The following is an 18,473-nucleotide window of genomic DNA, read 5'->3' on the forward strand; positions in this document are numbered from 1 at the left end:
GCATTTCTCACCTCTTAGAGGCTCAACATTGATTATTTGGCAACAGCGATGTTGATACCTTTCACTCACTGCCAGTCAAGTCCTGGTAACAGGCCTGGGCTCCACGCAGCGTATCTTGCTTGCCACACGGTGCCTGCATCAACGTGCTGCCAGTGGGAACCAGGCGCACGACCTGATCTGACCACAATATTCTATTCTCTATCTGGCATTGTCAGCTTCTCCCCTCTCTATTGGATCATTTTCATCGGTATACAAATATACTGTTACGTTGCTCAAGAACAAAACTCCTTCAGCCTACCCCATTCTCCCTACCCCTGCTCCAATTTCTCTGCTCCTCTTTACAGCAAAGCTTCTCAGAAGAGTTCTTTTCTTCTTACATGCATCACATAATTTATTGCAACCATATCAATGTCATCCTTTACCCTTGAAATCAAATCCAAAAAAAAAAAGTTACCACAGATCCATAAATGGTGCCAATAGCTTTGATCCAAAGGTTAAATAACCTGGTATTCCCTTCGAAGCTTCCCCCGAACACAGTTTGAAGAATAGATCTTTTTTAGTTTTTAATAATTTTACTTTTTTTCATCATGGTAAGTATACTCTTTATATCCCCGTACTATATCCCCCCTCCTCTCTGGTAACTACCAGTTTGTTCTGTATAGTTAAGGGTCTGTTTCTTGATTTGTCTTTCTCTCTCTTTTTCCTTTGCTTTCCTTTGTTTCTTAAATTCCATCTATGAATGAGATCATATGGTAGTTGTCCTTCTCTGACTTATTTTGCTTACATCATACTCTCTAGCTCCACCCATGTTGCTGTAAATGGCAAGATTTCATTCTTTTTTATGGCTGAGTAATATTCCATTGTATACACACACCGCATCTTCTTTTTTTTTTTTTTTATGAAATTTATTGACAAATTGGTTTCCATACAACACCCAGTGCTCATCCCAAAAGGTGCCCTCCTCAATACAACACCGCATCTTCTTTATCCCTTCATCCATCGATAGACACTTGGGCTGTTTCCATATCTTGGGTGTTGTAAACAATGCTGCTATAAACATAAGGATGCATATATCCTTTTGAATTAGTGTTTCTGTATTCTTTGGGTAAATGTTCAGGAGTATTATTCCTGGATTATAGGGTAGTTCTATTTTTAATTTTTTTTTTGAGGAACCTCCATACTGTTTCCCACAATGGTTGCACTCCTAAGAAATCTTTACTCATTGTCTCCAATCTCCTTCCTCTCAGCCACTATCATCATCTTCTTCTTCTTGAGATATAATTCACATACCATAAAAGCCACCATTTTAAAGTTATACAATTTATGGGCACCTGGGTGGGTCTGTCGGTTAAGCATCCGACTTTTGATTTCAGCTCAGGTCATGATCTCACATTGGTGAGATCGAGCCCCGCATCAGGCTCTGTGCTGACAGCCTGCTTGGGATTCTTTCTCTCCCTCTCTCTCTGCCCCTCTCCTGCTCGTACATGCACTCTTTCTCAAGAAATAAACTTTAACGTATATAATTCAGTGGCTTCCAGTGCATTCACAATGTGTGCAATCATCACTACCACTTCTAGAACATTCCATCACCCCCGAAATAAACCCCATCCTCTTTATCAGCCAATTCCCATTCCCTTTCTCAGACCCAGGCAACCACCAATCACTTTCGGCCTGTATGAATTTGCCGTTTGTGGACACTTTATACAATATTTGTCCTTTGTGACTGGCTTCTTTCAGTTAGCATAATGTATTTGAGGTTTATCCATGTTGTAACATGTCAGAACTTCATTCCTTTTTATGGATGAATAACATTCCATGGTATGGATGTACCCTATTTTGTTTGTGTGCTCGTGTCCTGATGGACAACGGTTCTTCACACTTCTTGGCTATTATGAGTAACACTGCTGTGAACATGTGTATATCCATTCTCTCTGAAACCAGCTCTGCTCAGGCTTTTGTCCCCCATGGTGCCACGGCACCTGCCCTTCTCAAGGTGAACAATGACCTCTACAGTGCTAGATTGAATGGTCGATTCTCAGTCCTTATCTTACTTGACTTATCCAGAGTATCTAACACAGCTGATCACTCTTTCCTGTTTTACTTGGCTCCCAGGACATCCTACTCTCCTGCTTTTCCTGCTACTTCACTGGGCTGTCCTTATTGGTCGCTTGCCGGTTTCTCTTCATAGTCTCTGCTCTAAACGTTGGTGTGCTCCAGGTCTAGTCATCATCTTTTCTTCTTATCCCATCTCATGGCTTGAATACACTCTAACCACTGGTGGGTACCAAATGTGGATCTCCAAATTTGAAATCTCCAGCCTCTCCCCTCAATTCTAGATGCATATAGCCAATTGTCTACTTGACATTTTCACTTGGATGTCTAAGGAAACTGATTATATCCCAAACTGAACTCCTGATCTCCTGCCCAGTATAATGTATTCCTTGCACACTCTTCCTCGTGTTGATCAATAGTCCAACATCCAGTTGCGCAGGCCAAAACCTTTGGAGTTCTCTCTAACCCTCTTTCTCTTCACTCCACATCCAATCTATCAGTAAGTCCTGCTAAATCTACCGTTAAGATATACTTAGCATTTTACCACGTATTGCTGCCTTCAGTCCCTGGTCTAAGTTGTCATCTTTTGCCTGGAGTATCGCAGACCCCTCCTCTCTCCACCACTGGGCTCCCCTGTTTCCACCAGACGGTCTGATGGATTCAATACAGACTGATTCTTTACAAATTAAGTCACATTACATCATTCCTTTACTTCAACCTCTCCAGTGGTTCTACATCTCACTTCAGAATAAAAGTCAAAGTCTTTACAGAGTACTACATAAAGTAGGCCTGGCCACTTCACTGATTTTATCTCCCCACTATTCTCACTCCATTCCAGTCACACTGGCTGCAGGGCCTTTGCACTTGCTATTTTCTCTGCCTGGAATGTTCTCTCTCTTCCCTCCTCCTAGATATCTATATGGCTTACTCCTTTATGTCCTACAGGGACTTACTGAAATGTCACCTTCTTAGTGAGGCCTTGTCTGACTACGCAGCCCAAAATAAAAACCCCTTCGGCCCCACTCTCTTGATCTCCCTTACCCTGCTTTAGTTTTTCACAGGACTTTATCACCATCTGAACTTCTGTACATTTTATTGTCTCCCTCCAGCGTAATGTAAGCTCTACAAAGGTAGAGATTTTTTAAAAAACATTTAAGTAGGCTCTATGCCCAACGTGGGGTCAAACTCACAATCCTGAGATCAAGAGTTGCGTGCTCTATGGACTGAGCCAGCCAGGTGCCCCGAAGGTAGGAATTTTTATCTGTTTTGTTCACAGCTGTATCCCCAGCCCCAGGGGGATAGAGTACTTGATACTGACTGGCACTGATTAGGTGCTCCATAAATATTTGTTGAATAAGCTGGTTACTTTTGGTTTTTCTCCCCTCTAGCTTTATCGAGGTATGATTGACAAAGAAATTGTATATATGTAAAGTGTACAATGTGATGAATCGATGACTCAATGAATGAATGGTTGAGCTGTTATTTTGAAAAGTAGTTAATACTTCAGCCATTTCTTGTTGCTTGACCGAAGTCAACCATTAGCTTTCGAAACAGTTGTTTAATTTCAGGTGCGGTGGGATGTTGCATGAACTTTTGAAAAAGACATTCTCATTAGAAACTTTATCTTTCTTCAGGGTAGTGTATTTACAAATTTGGGCTCTTGAGACAGACTGTTGGGAGTTTGAATCCTGGACATCTGTGTGAACCAGGACAAGTTAACCATTCTGTGCCTCAGTTTCCTCATCCATAAAATAGGCACACCAGGAGCACCTATCCCATGTTGTTATTCTGGGGATCAAGTAAAATGATGTACGGAAATCACCTAGCCTACTACTTGGCACATAGTAGACGTTCAGTGAACAGGGGCTCTTATGACTCTTATTAAGATGTAAGAAATTTTTCAAAAAATAGAGTATGACTTGCAACAGCAACAACTAAACAAGTATTTCTAAGCGAAACTAAAACAGCTGTCCAGCTTTTTTGTATAAGTGGCATTTCTTTGGGAAACGGTCCAAAATGTGAAGGCCAATTGTTTTGTCCCTTTCCTCTGGAGGCTTGCAGGATATTGGACAAAGCCCCTTCACGATGCCTGCCTCCTCACAGAACAGTCACACCGGGAACCCCTCATACTTAACATTTCCACTTGTCACGCTTTTCGACTTTAATGCCATTGCGGACTCTGGGTTCAGATTCCATAGATGATCTTCACTCAGTGCACTGCTTAAAAATTCAGCAGTTCCCTTTTGTGGAAAAGATGCTTGCCAAGGGCTGGCAGACTAGCTTTCTAAGTGAGTTGACCTGCAAACAAGATTGTCTGTGCTTGAAAAGGCAAGGACAATGGTCTCCTTCCGACACCTCCTAGAAGCTTGCTGTCAGACACACCCTGTGCTAATTCCCAGTTAAACAAAGCCATCCCAGGTCCAGTCTGTGAACGCTGCAACACGCCAGATTCTCTGACTCGTGCAGGGAAACCGAGGAAGCCCAGACCTTTACAGGGGTGTCTGGCTCCACATTTCAAAGAAGCAGGCAATGGAGTGCAGCCACTCCTGTTCAGCGTTTGCCCTACATATTTCACACTTGCTTTCCAGGGTCTAGTTCTTATATTCTGACTTCTATTACCTCCCACAGCAGCTTATACTGACTTGGGCTTGGCTGGGCTGGGCACACGTTCATTTATTCGTTCATGAAACCCCACAGGGATCAATAAACACTAGTGAAGCCACACTGCTTCTTTGTTGCTTTCGAACTATTTTCTTAGTTTTGTTATTTAAATGAAATTCTACCTTGTTTTCCCAGCTATGCTGTAAATTTCTTGAGTACATGGACTTCTATCTCATTCCTGTCTCCTGCCGTGCCACACCTGCTTCTTCATTCAATCTATGTTTTTACTATTATGCTCTGCAAAACTGCTCTGGAGAAATGGGTTTGAACCCTAGGAGTTAGGTAAAATTTTCTCCGTGACTTTTGATTTTTTTTTTATTGTGGTTCTTACGAGAAAATAGCATGCAACCCCCGGCAATTACTAAGCCATTTCCCCACTATAATACCATTTCAAATAAAAGCTTAACAAAGCCTACGCTGAGAATGAGAAACTTACTCGTAAACGGTCGTCCATCCATTTTCATTACTTTTGGTGGCTAGAAGCCCCGTGTTTCCAGGATAGGTCATCACGGCCAGATTATAGCCTTGGGCTGACACTCTTTTCAGGACTCCGTTGCTGCTTATGGTCAGCCAGTACACCTGCCCACCGGGCACCACAAGCCAAAGGGGGATCCCACCTGCGTCACGGCGAATGTGCACAGAATTGCCGTTGCTGCTGGTAACTGCACCTAAGTCACCTTCGGCATTGTAGGTGAAATTATATACATAGTCCCTTGTTATCAAGTTCAAGGTGTGCAGGTGGGTTCCATTGACAGTGAACTGGTAGAGCTCCTGGTCAGCAGGTGAAGCAATCTCATAAAGGTTCATGTCGTTCAGGTGGGCCTGGTTCCTGCTAATGGTACGAATTCGAACATTCCCAAGGTCTGCGACATAAAGGGTACCGTCGGGTGACACTGCTAAGGAGGAAGGGGCTTTCATCTTTGCATCTTTGGCATAGCCGCCATCACCTGTGAGAGAGAGACCGTGGTTTTAATAATCGTCATCGCAAGCATTTCTAAGAACACAGCCATAAAGAGAAATCGCTGTGCATCAGTAGTCATTTTAAAGGGAACAACCAGTGAACCAACACTCTCTGCATGCCCTTCCCTTGACAAATCTGAAACTTCCTCAGAATTCTTGAGTCGGTACCAGTGAAGACGAACAGTAAGATGCGATTATCTCAGTTAACACCGGTTTTGTGACATCCTCTACCCTGCCATTCAGTATCGTATCGCAAGATGCGAAAAAACAGCGGATAATGGGAGCCACACGAAATCTGGCTGGAAGTCCAGGCGATTCATGCGTGTCAGTGCTTGTGGACCTGCCTCAGGACTTTGCAATTCTACTGTGCCTAGAGGACCCTTCTTTGGCTCATGCCCATGGTCACACTGTCAAAGTACACTAAGTCTGTAAGTGCAGCAATTATTCAGAACATCAAATTTGATAACTGGAATAAACATCAGATTTGCCCTGAATGAAAAATATAAGTTAGCAAAAGAACTATAAAACTAATTGTCCAGGAAAACATTGGAAATATTGATCCAAAGTCGTTACTGACCAAGTTGCTCACTCTTGATTCCTCTGGCCCAAGGAAAGGCAAAGGTTAAGAGAATGATTCGGGCCTGGGTGAGCAGTTTAACAGGACTGCAGGTAGCATGGAGGGATCGCCACATCCCAGCAATAAATGTATCGGTTGACATTTAGAGGACTGTTTGCTATCTGGAATAACTGCTCCATGTTTGGGGGAAAAGGCTCTTTTTTAAATATATTTCAGTTGGAAGTAAAGGGCACTACGGGTTAGGGAGAAAGGTTTCTTTTTTGGTTTGTTTGTTTTAAGCGATCAAAGTAGCAGAGTGATGTCCTGAGAAACATCCACTGTGGGGGTTTATTTTGCCCCTATGTCCTCCAAACAGCTTGTTCTAGCCTCTTTGGGTTTCAAATAGCAAACACGGTTAATTTGGAAACCAGTCACTTAGGGGAAGTGAGTTTCGCCTTGGGTAAATCAGTAAATGCAGGTTTTACCTACTTTCCTTTTCTCCAAAGTACAAACAGTGTTATGATCTTACATTCATATAGTGATCTTAACTTAACCGTATCAAGATTTTGTTACACTAGTTTATCCTCAAGCCAGCAAGGTGATAAAACCGAGACAAGTGACCTCTTTAACAGATGAGGTAAGCGAGTCCCCAAGAGGTTTTGGGGCTTGTCCAGCGTCACTTGGTCGGCTGGTTGCAGACCAACGACCAGACACTAGGCTTCATAACCCCAACCCATCGCTTTCTCCACTCGCTTATCCCAGGGTCCACAGGCAACACTCTGTGTTTCCTTTTGACTCTTCTGATGCGCGTTTTTCTTTTGGAAACAGAGAGGGAGCTGGTGAATTGCTAAAAAGGTCATACCTGAGAAACAGTCACAGTTGGGGTCAATTTTGCAGTCACAGTCAGTGGGAGCACCGGCTATGATGGAGATCTCTCCATTGGTGGTGACCTGCTGAATGCGGTTCACTCTCCTCTCGTCCGTCTCGGCGATGAAAAGCAGCCCGCTGTGGGACACGCCGATGGCCCTAGCAGACTCCAGAGTGGAGTGAACTGCCACCTTGCTGACCAAGAAATGATCGATGCCTGGCACCTGGCAGTGAATGGGGCGCCCCGCGATGATCCGCACGCGCCTGTTCTCAGAGATTTGCAGCACAATGTTGTTATCCAAGACATACAATGAATTGTCCATGGGATTGACCGCAAGGTCTGTTGGCCACTCTAATCGCACCTGCGAAAAGAGCAGAACACACACCGTTAGGTTACAATTTCTTTCCAGGGGCAGTTTTACCTTAAAAGAAAAATTGGCTTATCGCTTCCCTATCTCGTGAATTTCAGCAACGTTGGTCTGGCAAAGCTGGGGGAGGATGGTTGATCACATTTTTCTGGGGAAACCTATTTATCATTTTTACTATTTTCACCATAATGTAAATTCATTTTCAATAATTCCAGAAGGATCCTCTAGAGTAGCGTTTTGCAGAATGTGGTTTCCGGACCAGCAGCAACGGCATCACCCGGGAACTTGTTAGAAATGTCAGTTCTCAGGCCCCAACCTAGACCTATCGAATGAGAAACTCTGGGGGTGGGAGCCCAGTCATCTGTGTTTTAGTAAGCCTTCCAGCATATTCTGCTGCACACTCAAGTTTGAGGACCAACGTTCTAGGGCTTCTGGGTCACTAGGATATACAGTTCTCTCTTACTATTCTGTAGATACATGGAAGAACAAAGTCATAGAGGCTTCTGGAAAACATGGTACTGGAGAAACTAGATTTTACTCTAACAGCAACCTTTGGGGACAGGACCTTCCGTTAGCACAGACATAGCATCCATCTTGTGGAACACTCAGGCACAATCTATCAGCTGGTGATATGGGATCCTAAGTTGAAATGTACTGCCATCTAGCTTGACCTGGTTCACTCCATCTGTCCCTTGCAAACGGGTTGATCTGTTCTTTCATTGAGTACTACCTTCTTTGGGCTAAGTCTTGTGGTAGGCTTTGGGGATTCAGAAGAATACTATGACACATCCTCTGCCCTCAAGTGACTCATGGTCTAGCAAAGCCCTTGGAAGGGTCATTAGGTATTGACTCTCCACGTTATGAGAAAGAAACAGCAGAGAGGGTATGAGAGCCCTTCACTCAGATTAGGAATCAGGAGGTGGGGAATTCCCAGAGAAAGTACTACCCGAAATGACCGGTAGGAGAGAAATGGGATGAAAATGGCGTGGGGTGGGGAGGGGGAAGTGTTGAAAGCCATCCAGGTAGAGGGAACAGCATGGATAAAGGTCCAGAATTTACAGACATGTGGCCCATCCAGGTGACTACAAATAATTTGCTAAGTCTAATATATGCTGAACATATGGGAGTAGTGAGCAATGAGAATCAGGAGGTAGACAGTGGCTAGGTATTATGGATTGAATTGTGTCTCCCTAAATTCATGTAACCCCTAATGTGACTGTATTTGGCAACAGGGCCTTTAAAGACATTATTACAGTTAAATTAGATCATTAGGGTGGGGCTTTAATATAGCAGGACCGGCGTCCCTATAAGAAGGGGAAGAGACACTAGGAGTGTGTAAGCGTAGAGAAAATGCCCATGTGAGGACACGTAGAAGGATGGTCATCTGCAAGCCAAGGAACGAGACCTCGGGAGAAACCAAAGCTGTCAACAACACCTCGATCTTGAACTTGTAGCCTCCAGAACCGTGAGAAAATAAATTTCTGTTATTAAAGCCATCCAGTGTGTGGTATTTTGTTATGGAAGCCCTAGCAGACTAATACACCAGGTAATGAAGGGATGTGCCTGTGCAGCTTTATTCTCATGGCTGTGAGACATCACTAAAGGGCTTTAAACAAGAGTGTGACATAGCTGGGTTCTAGAGGAATCACACTGGCTGCTTTTGAGATCATATTGGAAGAGGAGGTGAGAGAAGAGGCAGGCCCATAATTAGGAGGCTCCTGCAGTGGTCTAGGTGGGGGATGATAGTACCTGAAATAGAATGGTAACAGTGGGGGATGGGCAGAGGTCGATGGATTTAAGGCATGTTAATGGCAATGAGGGGCAAAAGGACTGGTGTGTGTGTGTGTGTGTGTGTGTGCGCGCGCGCACACGCGTGTGCGTGTGTCCGTGTGTGTGCGTGTCGTGTGTCTTGTGTCACGTGCTGTGTGCTAGGCTCTTGGGACACACAGGCCAACCAAACATGGCTCCACTCTAGTTCCTTCCTGGATACAGCAGTCAGCCCAATACTTGCCTTGACATCTCCTCGATAGCTCTTCATCACTGGGCACTTCTCCGAGAACTGTGTTACAGCACTCTCCGCCCCACCACCCACTTACTCTATACTGTATGGCTCTTCTCTTGGGTTGGACAAAGGCAGACAAATCTGGCTCATTCCTGGCCAAAACAGTAACAGTAATGTGGCTACTCTTCTTACCTTGAGTGAAAGCCCAAGGAAGCTTTTGTTTTTCTCATTGAATCCAAAGGTCTGAAAAGAAGATATGGACTGCCACTGCACTGGGAGGCCCCCTCTCTCCCGGGCTGGAGGAGGCCTGACATTCAGTCAGTAATGAAGTGAACAAAGGTCAGTGTGAGATAAGGCCCTACCTCTAATCTTGTCTCTTAATGGAGGGCAACTGGTGATGTTGTAAAGACAAAGGTTGTCTTTGGCCTTCCCTCTCGTACCACTTGGGGCTCTCTGTCCCCGTTTCGGAGTGTCTCTCCCAGACACCCAGCAACCTCATTCTGCCGCATGTCTCTGCGTGCCCTCAACCTCCACATAGACTGGCCTTCCCTGGTCAGTACCATGTGCCTCTGGGCAGCTAGGAATTTGAATGCTAATGGAGTAGAAAGCTGAGTTGTGTTATGCATGTTCTACAGAGCCTTTCAGACTGAGGCCATTGGATAAACATTAAACACCGGCTTTAGCAGCTCCCGGAGCAGTTTGCTGTGATGTGTTCCTCAGCACGTCTGTCTGAGGCCCGTGCCTGTCAGCGCCCTGCCACTGAGAGGGAGAGTGAGAGCCTGCTGCTGTGGAGGGTGCCCACTCCTCTGCCGTGCGCCCCCTCTTTGGATCTCCATAAACACTATCGCTCTTGTACAGCAGCTGTCTGTGTGAGCTGGTCCTACGGAGCACGGTCCCCCAGGAAATAAGCTGGGGCTGGCTGAGGAAGAGGAAATGAATTCATTTCAGTATAGCACTCCTATTTTGATCAAGTCTGAAGTCAGTGACCCAGAAAAAACAAAGCTGGCAGAAATGACGTTCTAATTATCTCCGCTCTGAGAGCTGAGGCCAGGGCAGGGGCCGGGGACGGCACACACCTGGCAGGAGTCAGAGAAGGACATGTTTTGGACTCTGTTCTCTGCTGTCAAGGCTGCCTCTGAGATAAAGGCTGGTAGTTGGAAGATAAGCCGTTAAATTCTCCAACTTGCCCAACCCGATCTGAGTCAATACAATCGGTGTCATGTTTATTAGATTTAATATTGCCTCAAAAATACACCAGCCATTGTGTCTGTTTGTTTTCCTTTCTGTCAAATAAGTCACCCTCTGGCAGTTTCCTGTGACTAAAGTGGCCTTTGTGCTTCTGAAACAGTTCTGAAACACTTTCTGTACTAGCTACACAGAATCCCTTTAATTCCCATTTGATTTGGCTGCGCGGCTTGTCTGTGAAATCTGCTCAAATGAAAGATGCGTGGCTACTTAGTAGTCCAAGGTCTGCCTGTTCACAAACTGGACCTTTTCCCCTCTCTTAGGTTGTCAGTTCCTTTTATATCCTTCTCATGTGCAATACTCCCATTTCCCGGTAATTTTTCAAGGAGCTGGTGCTTTATACCCACACAACAGAAGCACTATGTTAACTACCGAGGCCTTTCCATACCACACAACATATGGAACGGAGTCCTTGAGCAGGTTCTAGCAGTCAGAGTCAGCATCTATCAGTTGCAGAGAGACCCTGGAATTCTGTGTCGCCAAGGTAGGGCTAAGGTTAATCCCTGAGGGTTGCTGACATTTGTCCAACTGGTTTCTGGGGAGAAATAAACATTTCTTCTGGGGGGGGGGGGAGCAGAAAGGGATGTACGAGCAGCAGAGAAGCTCTGGAATCTCTACCTAGTGACCCGGCCTACAGGCAAACCATTTGGCCTAATTTGTGGTGGTTGCCCCACCTTGTAAAAATACATTAATTTGTCTGAAATGTCACAATATATTTATGCTAAACTAGCATTAAAGGTCATTGGTGTAGCCACCAGCTGGTGGAATGTGCCCATCTCCTGACCACATTCCCTGAGAGGTATCCCTGAGCAGAAAGGAGCTCTTGGTCTGGATGTCAAGCCTTGACAGCCCTGTGGCTTCCTCTGCTAATTGAAACTTTGCCTTGAAGGGACTTGACTCTCAGGTCAACCAGTCCCGTGGTTGGTTTAAAGATCCAGCTAATTGTGAGCCCAGTTAACAGTATATAAAGCAGCAGAGTCCTAGAGGGGAAAAATCCATATGTAAAAACAATATTTATTTATTTATTTTGAGAGAGAGAGACAGAGAGAGAGAGACTGTGTGTGTGTGTGTGTGTGTGTGTGTGAGTGTGCGCAACTGGGAGAGGGGCAGAGAGAGAGAGGGAGAGAGACAGAGAATCCCAAGCAGGCTCTGCACTGACAGCACAGAGCCCGATGTGGGGCTTGATCCCACGAACCATGAGATCATGACCCGAGCTGGAATCAAGAGATGGACGCTTACCTGACTGAGCCACCCAGGCGCCTCTGTAACAGCAGTATTAAATATGAGCCCTCAGTGAGACTAAAGTAGGAAATTCCTCAATTATAAGCTTAATCCAACACTGTTAGACACAGCATTGTCTACTTGGGCTCTCTGTATTGAAGACTGAAGGCCAGCTCCTTCCTGTACTCTGTGTAACCCTAGGCAAATGAGGTTCCCTCTAGGGGCCTCTGGTTTTGTTATCTGCAACAAGGAAAAGAAGCTAACGACGGTGTCTCTGTGAGAGTTACTGCATGGATTAAATGAGATAGTGATACTAGGTGCTCAGTGCAGTGCCTGGACAAAGTAAGGGATGGTAATTGGGATTAATATTAATACTGGTTTCAAAGTCATAGATCTTTAGAGCTAGAAGGAACCTGGTCCACGCAGCATTCAATGCAGTTCCCTTTCAGTTCTGTTTACCAGACTTCAGCTGCCCATATAACGTCTTTATGAATTTTGCCTCACCCATCCACCACTTGCACTATTATTGACTTAATACCTTTCTTTTTCTCCCCCAAATTTCTTTTTTTATTTTTTTTAACGTTTATTTATTTTTGAGACAGAGAGAGAGCATGAACAGGGGAGGGTCAGAGAAAGAGCGAGACACAGAATCTGAAGCAGGCTCCAGGCTCTGAGCTGTCAGCACAGAGCCCGACGTGGGGCTCGAACCCACGGACCGCGAGATCATGACCTGAGCCGAAGTCGGACGCTTAACCAACTGAGCCACCCAGGCGCCCCCCCAAATTTCTTTATTTTGAGAGAGACAGAGACAGCATGAGTGGGAGAGGGGCAGAGAGAGAGGGAGACAGAAAATCCCAAGTGGCTTTCGCGCCGATGGTGCAGGGCTCTAACCCATGAAACAGCGAGATCGTGACCTGAGCCGAAACCAAGAGTCAGACGCTTAACTGATGAGCCACCCAACTGCCCCGACTTAATATTTTTCTTTAAATTGACTTATTTTTTAAGTATAAATAGGTGCTGCCCCTTCCTTTGAACTGATCCTAGTCGATAGCATCTACAAAATTACAGGCCCACTCATCTGAGCCTTTAATAAAAGTAACTACTGTTTATCGAGTGCTTCCTATGTGTCAGGCTCTTTGTCCAGATAATTACTTTATGTGCTTAGAGCAATCACTTGAGAAAGAAACTCTTGACATCCCCATTTTTAGATCTGTGTTCTTAGCCCCTATGTCATCTGATTCTTCACCTAGAAGAGTGGATGCACTTCTTCACGTTCTCCTCGCCAATTCTGGTTTCCCCTTTACCTCATTTGAATCAATCTAAGAGCTGTTCTCTTTGGCTGAGAAGGTCAAAGCTTATTAGAGGTTGAGTGATTGGTCTTTGTTTCTGTCATTTGTCATCTTTCGGTTCAATGCTTTGTGGGTGCCTACTCGGTGCCAGGTGCTATCATAGAGGGAAAGAAAATAGGTCCCTGCTCCTCATTAGCTCACAGTCAAGTGAGGGAAGGCAGATCCAGAAACAGCTCATCTCAGTAAATGTGGTGAAGTGCCGTGATACACATATGCCCAGAGTGACACGGGAACACTGAGGAGGGAGACTGGGGCATTAACTCCTAGAAGAGAAAATCCAACGTCATCTAAGGTACGGAGGTGAAGTGACGTGGGAGGAGTGACTTCAGCAGAGGGAAAAGAGTGAACAAAAACAGGAGCAAGAAACCATACGGGAGTGGGAAAAATAACACGGGTCTGGGCTGCTAGAACATAAGGTAAGAGTACTGGTGGTAATGAAGTTTAAATGTTTGCCAGGGACTAGGTTTAAGTTTCTCCACTGAGGCACGATGGTCATTTGAGGCCAGATCATTCTTGGTGGGGATGTGGGGAGGCTGTCCTGTGCATCGTGGGTCTCTGGCCTTTATTCACTAGATGTCAGTAGCACCTTCCCTAGAACCGGGACAATCAAAAATATCTCCAGACATAGCCAAATGTGCCCTGAAGGGCAAAACTGTCCACTGTTGGGAGTCCCTGGACTAAGCCATGGAGGGCTGTATACGCTGAGGACTGAGGACTTACACTGTTTGAGGAGTCTCTGAAGGTCCTGAAAGTTGGGGGGCTGATACAGTCAGGTCAGTCCTTTAGAGAGATCACTTAGGCTGCAGTTTGGAAGGCAGGCTGGAGGGAGACCAGACTAATGCAGGAGAGACAATTTGGAGGCCAGCTAGTGAATTACATTCATGTGTTAATATAGCATCCATCCAACCACCTGACAAACATCTGAGTGCTGACCTAGACAGGCCTAGTCCCTGCCTTCGTGGTACTTAGAGTCTGGAACACTGCTTCTCATTCTTTTTTTTTTTTTTTTAAACTTATAAAACTCTTTGGGAATCTGATGAAAGCTATGTACTCTCTTTGTAGGAAAAGGTTCAGATGCAGTGAAAGGAAGTGTTTAGGAGCTCAGGCTCTGGAGTTCAGACTTCCTGAGGTAAAATCCTGTCTGTTATTTGCTAGCTCTGTAATGCTGGAAAAACTCAGTTAACTTGCTTGAGCCTCAGTTTCCTCATCTAGAAATTGGGTAGAGTAATAATATTTTCTCAAACATTTATTATAGGCATTGAAAAAAATCTCCATAGAGCACTTACTTAGCATAGTGCATGGCACACAGAAAGAGCTCTGTGAAGGCTAGCTATTTATTTATTCTTCTATGGAGCATGCCTGTATTTCTTCTGGTCCCTAAGTGTCGCAGTGTTCTCTTGGTTATCTCATGAACTGTTGAGTGCAATCACATAGTAGTCACGGTCTTTCAAAGTTCCCCTGCTTCTATGTCACCAGCCATCTCCCCCCTGTTCATTTATTCCATTTCTCAAGAATCCTTCTAAGCTACGTGTCCTCCAAGAAATTTGGCTTATATCGGGGTATATTATTTCACATACATTTGTCAGCCAATTTCACAGCTAATATTTTAGCTTATTAGTTGGATTCCCCACTGTTATTTGTGACAGGATTCCTGGTACAATTCCAAGTGCGGAACATGCTACTTCAATTACTTCCCTCTCTTCTGCCAATGAATATCTATTTATCCCATTTTAGGCACTGTGCTAGGCACGAGGGAGCCAGTCTAACCAAGACGTACTGGATCCTGCCCCCATGGAGTCTGCTAGCTCCATTTCCTTTATTTTCTAGTGTCCGCAAGGGGTTGCAAGTGACATACAGTAGAAGACCATTTCTGTTCCATTCCATCCACTTCAAGAAATTAACTCTCATGGAAGAGCCTCAAAAACGTATGTCACGACTGTTACTCTACTTTACAATTGGCGACGAATGCCAATAACTTCTTTTTCCGAAGTTTGCCCATGCTCCAGAAACCAGTTGTTTTCCAAAAGGCCCTGTCTCCCCACCCCACACACGACACCTCTAATCTCTGTCCTTTGCATGTTCAGCCTTATGGCTCATTTGAAAAACGACTCTGATTTTGATCTCTTAGGCCTCTTCAGGAGGTATTTCCGGGCAATGTATGATTACCTCTTCTGTAGTACACCAGCCCTGGGGAAGACACGGTGACGGGACTGACACCTCCAGATTGTTAGCATCACTTTTTGTCAGTTTTCAAATGGCCTTCTCGTTTCTTGACACTGATACTGTCTGAGCTTCTTCAAATTTATAAAAGAGTGAAAGAGCCGTCTGGACAAAGTTTGGTTTTCTGCAGTTGGAGAGCATGATGACACCTTTAAGAGTGACGGCTCTTATTGATCTGGCTTTTAAAAAGTGGAAATTATTAGAAGATGAAATACACCAGGATTACACGGACTTGTCAACCGGCAAATGATTTCCCATTTTCTCAGATCCGCACTCTTGTGTTTCTTTGAATAATAGCTGGGGAGTTTGAGGAACCTCTCAACCTTCGGTCAAATGCATTAGCATAGTCTGTCTTCATGGCTGCCCAATCTGAATAACGGACATTTAAGTCACATTATTCATTGCCGATGAATAGTCGGGATCCGTCTAATCAAGAGTTATGATTGGACTGAACTTGAGAATCATTCTGTCACAGAGCCTACAGATTAAATTACATCTACTCCAACGTTCTGAAAACATTTTGGTAGTGGAGGAACAAAGCAAAGAAAAACAAACAACAAAGAGCTTCAAAGTAGCCCTGGTGTATTTCATCTGCTAATAATTTCTACTTTTAAAAACAAGATCAATACGAGCCATCATTCTGAAAGATGTCATCTTGCTTCCCAACTCCAGAAAACCAAACTTTCTCTAGACGGCTTTAACAAATCTGAAGAAGTTCGGGCAGTATCAGGGTCAAAACAAAATGTTAAATTTATGGTTGCTAAGATGCCTGTGGCAGACGCTACTGGTTCTAGGCCTACCCTATCGCCCACTCTTTCCTCCTTAGTAGTGGGTCCCCATTCTTTAAACATCTGGGCACACTGCTGTCTACAACAGAAGGGATTCCGGCTCACTTGCAGTTCTGTGTAGCCGTGTGATAGAGTTCAAGGCAACAAGATGTAAGAGGAAGTGTGGAAGTATCCACATCTTTAAGGTGACGCTTTCGAAGGCTACTTAAGGGGAGCTGACCTGGTTGGAAGGAGGCTCTTTTTTGCCCTTCTTTCCATTCTGCAATATGAATATACGGGTTGGGAATTTTAGCAGATGTCTTAAACCACGGGGTGGCCACGAAAACGGAAGCTATGTGCTAGGGTGGCAGGGCGGAAATAGAGGAGCCTGAATCCCAAATGGCTCAGGGAGCTGCCATCCTAGTCTCGCACCAGACATCTAGTCTGGCTGCTTGTGTTGCTTAGGTCAGTGTTATGTTGCAGGGGGTTTCTGTTACTCTCAGCCTAATCTGATCACAATGAAGAAAATGTTCTGCTAGGTTTTGTTCTCAACTGGTGTTACTGACTATACCACTATGGTCAAACTGTTCTGACAGATTTCGAGTTCTATGTCTCTGGATAGATCACCGGTGTTTGCAAAATTAAATTAAATTGAAAGAAATTAATGTCTGAAAATGACTGACACATATGGCGAAGTCCACTAGGGCAGCCCTTTGTTAAGACGAGTAATTGCTTAAACTTAGTGATTAACCTGAGGCATTCTTGAATACCCAGTGCTCCATCTCTGGGTACTACAAGCTTCTTCCAGCTTCGTGACTCATTCAGACCCAATGCTTCTTTAGTATACCATAAATACACGTTTGCCTTCCTATATCCTGCACTAGGTCTGTGAGTCCTCAAGGGCAAGGATGAGGTCTCATTCATTTTTGTATTCCCAGGATCTGGTATTACAGCTGGCAAATGTTTGTTGAATGAAAACATTACTGCCTCATCGACTGGACCATTTGAAGTTCACGAAAGCATTTAAAAAATTACAAAATTCAAGGGTGCCTGGGTGGCTCAGTCGGTTAAGTGTCTGACTTCGGCTCGGGTCATGACCTCACCGTTTGTGAGTTCAAGCCCCGCATCGGGCTCTGTGCTGACAGCTCAGAGCCTGGAGCCTGCTTTGGATTCTGTGTCTCCCTCTCTCTCAGCCCCTACCCCGCTTGCGCCCTGTCTCTATCTTTCTCTCGCTCTTAAAGATAAACATTAAAAAAAATTAAAAAAATTAAAAATAAATAAAAAATTATAAAATGCAAATCGGTTGTAAGAAAAACTATTTTTCATCAACACGTTTGAGTCAGTAACTCTGGGTTTCAAGAGACCCACTGAAGTTAGTGGGAATTGGCAAATTTCCTCAACCTTAAGAAGTGCATTTCCTACTTCCTCCATGTTTTAACTTTTCTGAAGTGAGAATGTGTCTTATTAATTAATGCATACATTTAATGGAACATTTCTTCCCTACCACCCAAAGTTGTCAAATTGATGCTATCTCTTACGATCCATGGTGTCTTAGAATTGAGGACATAAGGTATTCCCGCTTTGGTCTGTGCACTTTGGGGATCTTTGGGACTCTTTCAAGGAGGTCTGTGAGGTCAAACTATTTTTTTTTAATAATACTATTTGCTTTTTATACTTTCTCATGAGTGTACAGTGGAGTTTTGCAGAGGGTACCTGTGGCTAGCCTATCAAAACATTCATGATTTCAATTTTTTTTTAAGATTTAAGTAATTTCTGGGGCGCCTGGGTGGCGCAGTCGGTTGAGCGTCCGACTTCAGCCAGGTCACGATCTCACGGTCCGGGAGTTCGAGCCCCGCGTCAGGCTCTGGGCTGATGGCTCAGAGCCTGGAGCCTGTTTCCGATTCTGTGTCTCCCTCTCTCTCTGCCCCTCCCCCGTTCATGCTCTGTCTCTCTCTGTCCCAAAAAAAATAAATAAACGTTGAAAAAAAAAGATTTAAGTAATTTCTACATCCAGGATGCGGCTTGAACTCAGAACCCAGAGATCAAGAGTCACGCGGTCCACAGACTGAGCCAGCCAGGTGCCACCACAGTTTTAATCTCTAATAAGGAAAATACGAATAGATAAAACCCACATACAGAAAAGTTCTTTGAGGTCCCCACCAAGTTTTAGGAGTGCAAAGGGGTCCTGATGCCAACAATCTTGAG

The 18,473-nt window shown here is 44.6% G+C and overlaps 1 protein-coding gene across 1 annotated transcript in view; it reads right to left on the reverse strand.

Moving 5' to 3' along the window:
- TENM1 (teneurin transmembrane protein 1) overlaps positions 1 to 18,473 on the reverse strand; it is a 556,826-nt gene that overhangs the window by 38,300 nt on the left and 500,053 nt on the right. The window contains exons 24-25 of the mRNA XM_032592148.1: positions 7,092 to 7,458; positions 5,150 to 5,660 (exon numbers count right to left, since the gene is read on the reverse strand). Of these exons, the coding sequence (XP_032448039.1) occupies positions 5,150 to 5,660; positions 7,092 to 7,458 (878 nt within the window). The remainder of the gene's footprint in view (positions 1 to 5,149; positions 5,661 to 7,091; positions 7,459 to 18,473) is intronic.

This window comes from Lynx canadensis, chromosome X, assembly GCF_007474595.2.
Source record: "Lynx canadensis isolate LIC74 chromosome X, mLynCan4.pri.v2, whole genome shotgun sequence".
Classification (NCBI taxonomy): Eukaryota; Metazoa; Chordata; class Mammalia; order Carnivora; family Felidae; genus Lynx; species Lynx canadensis.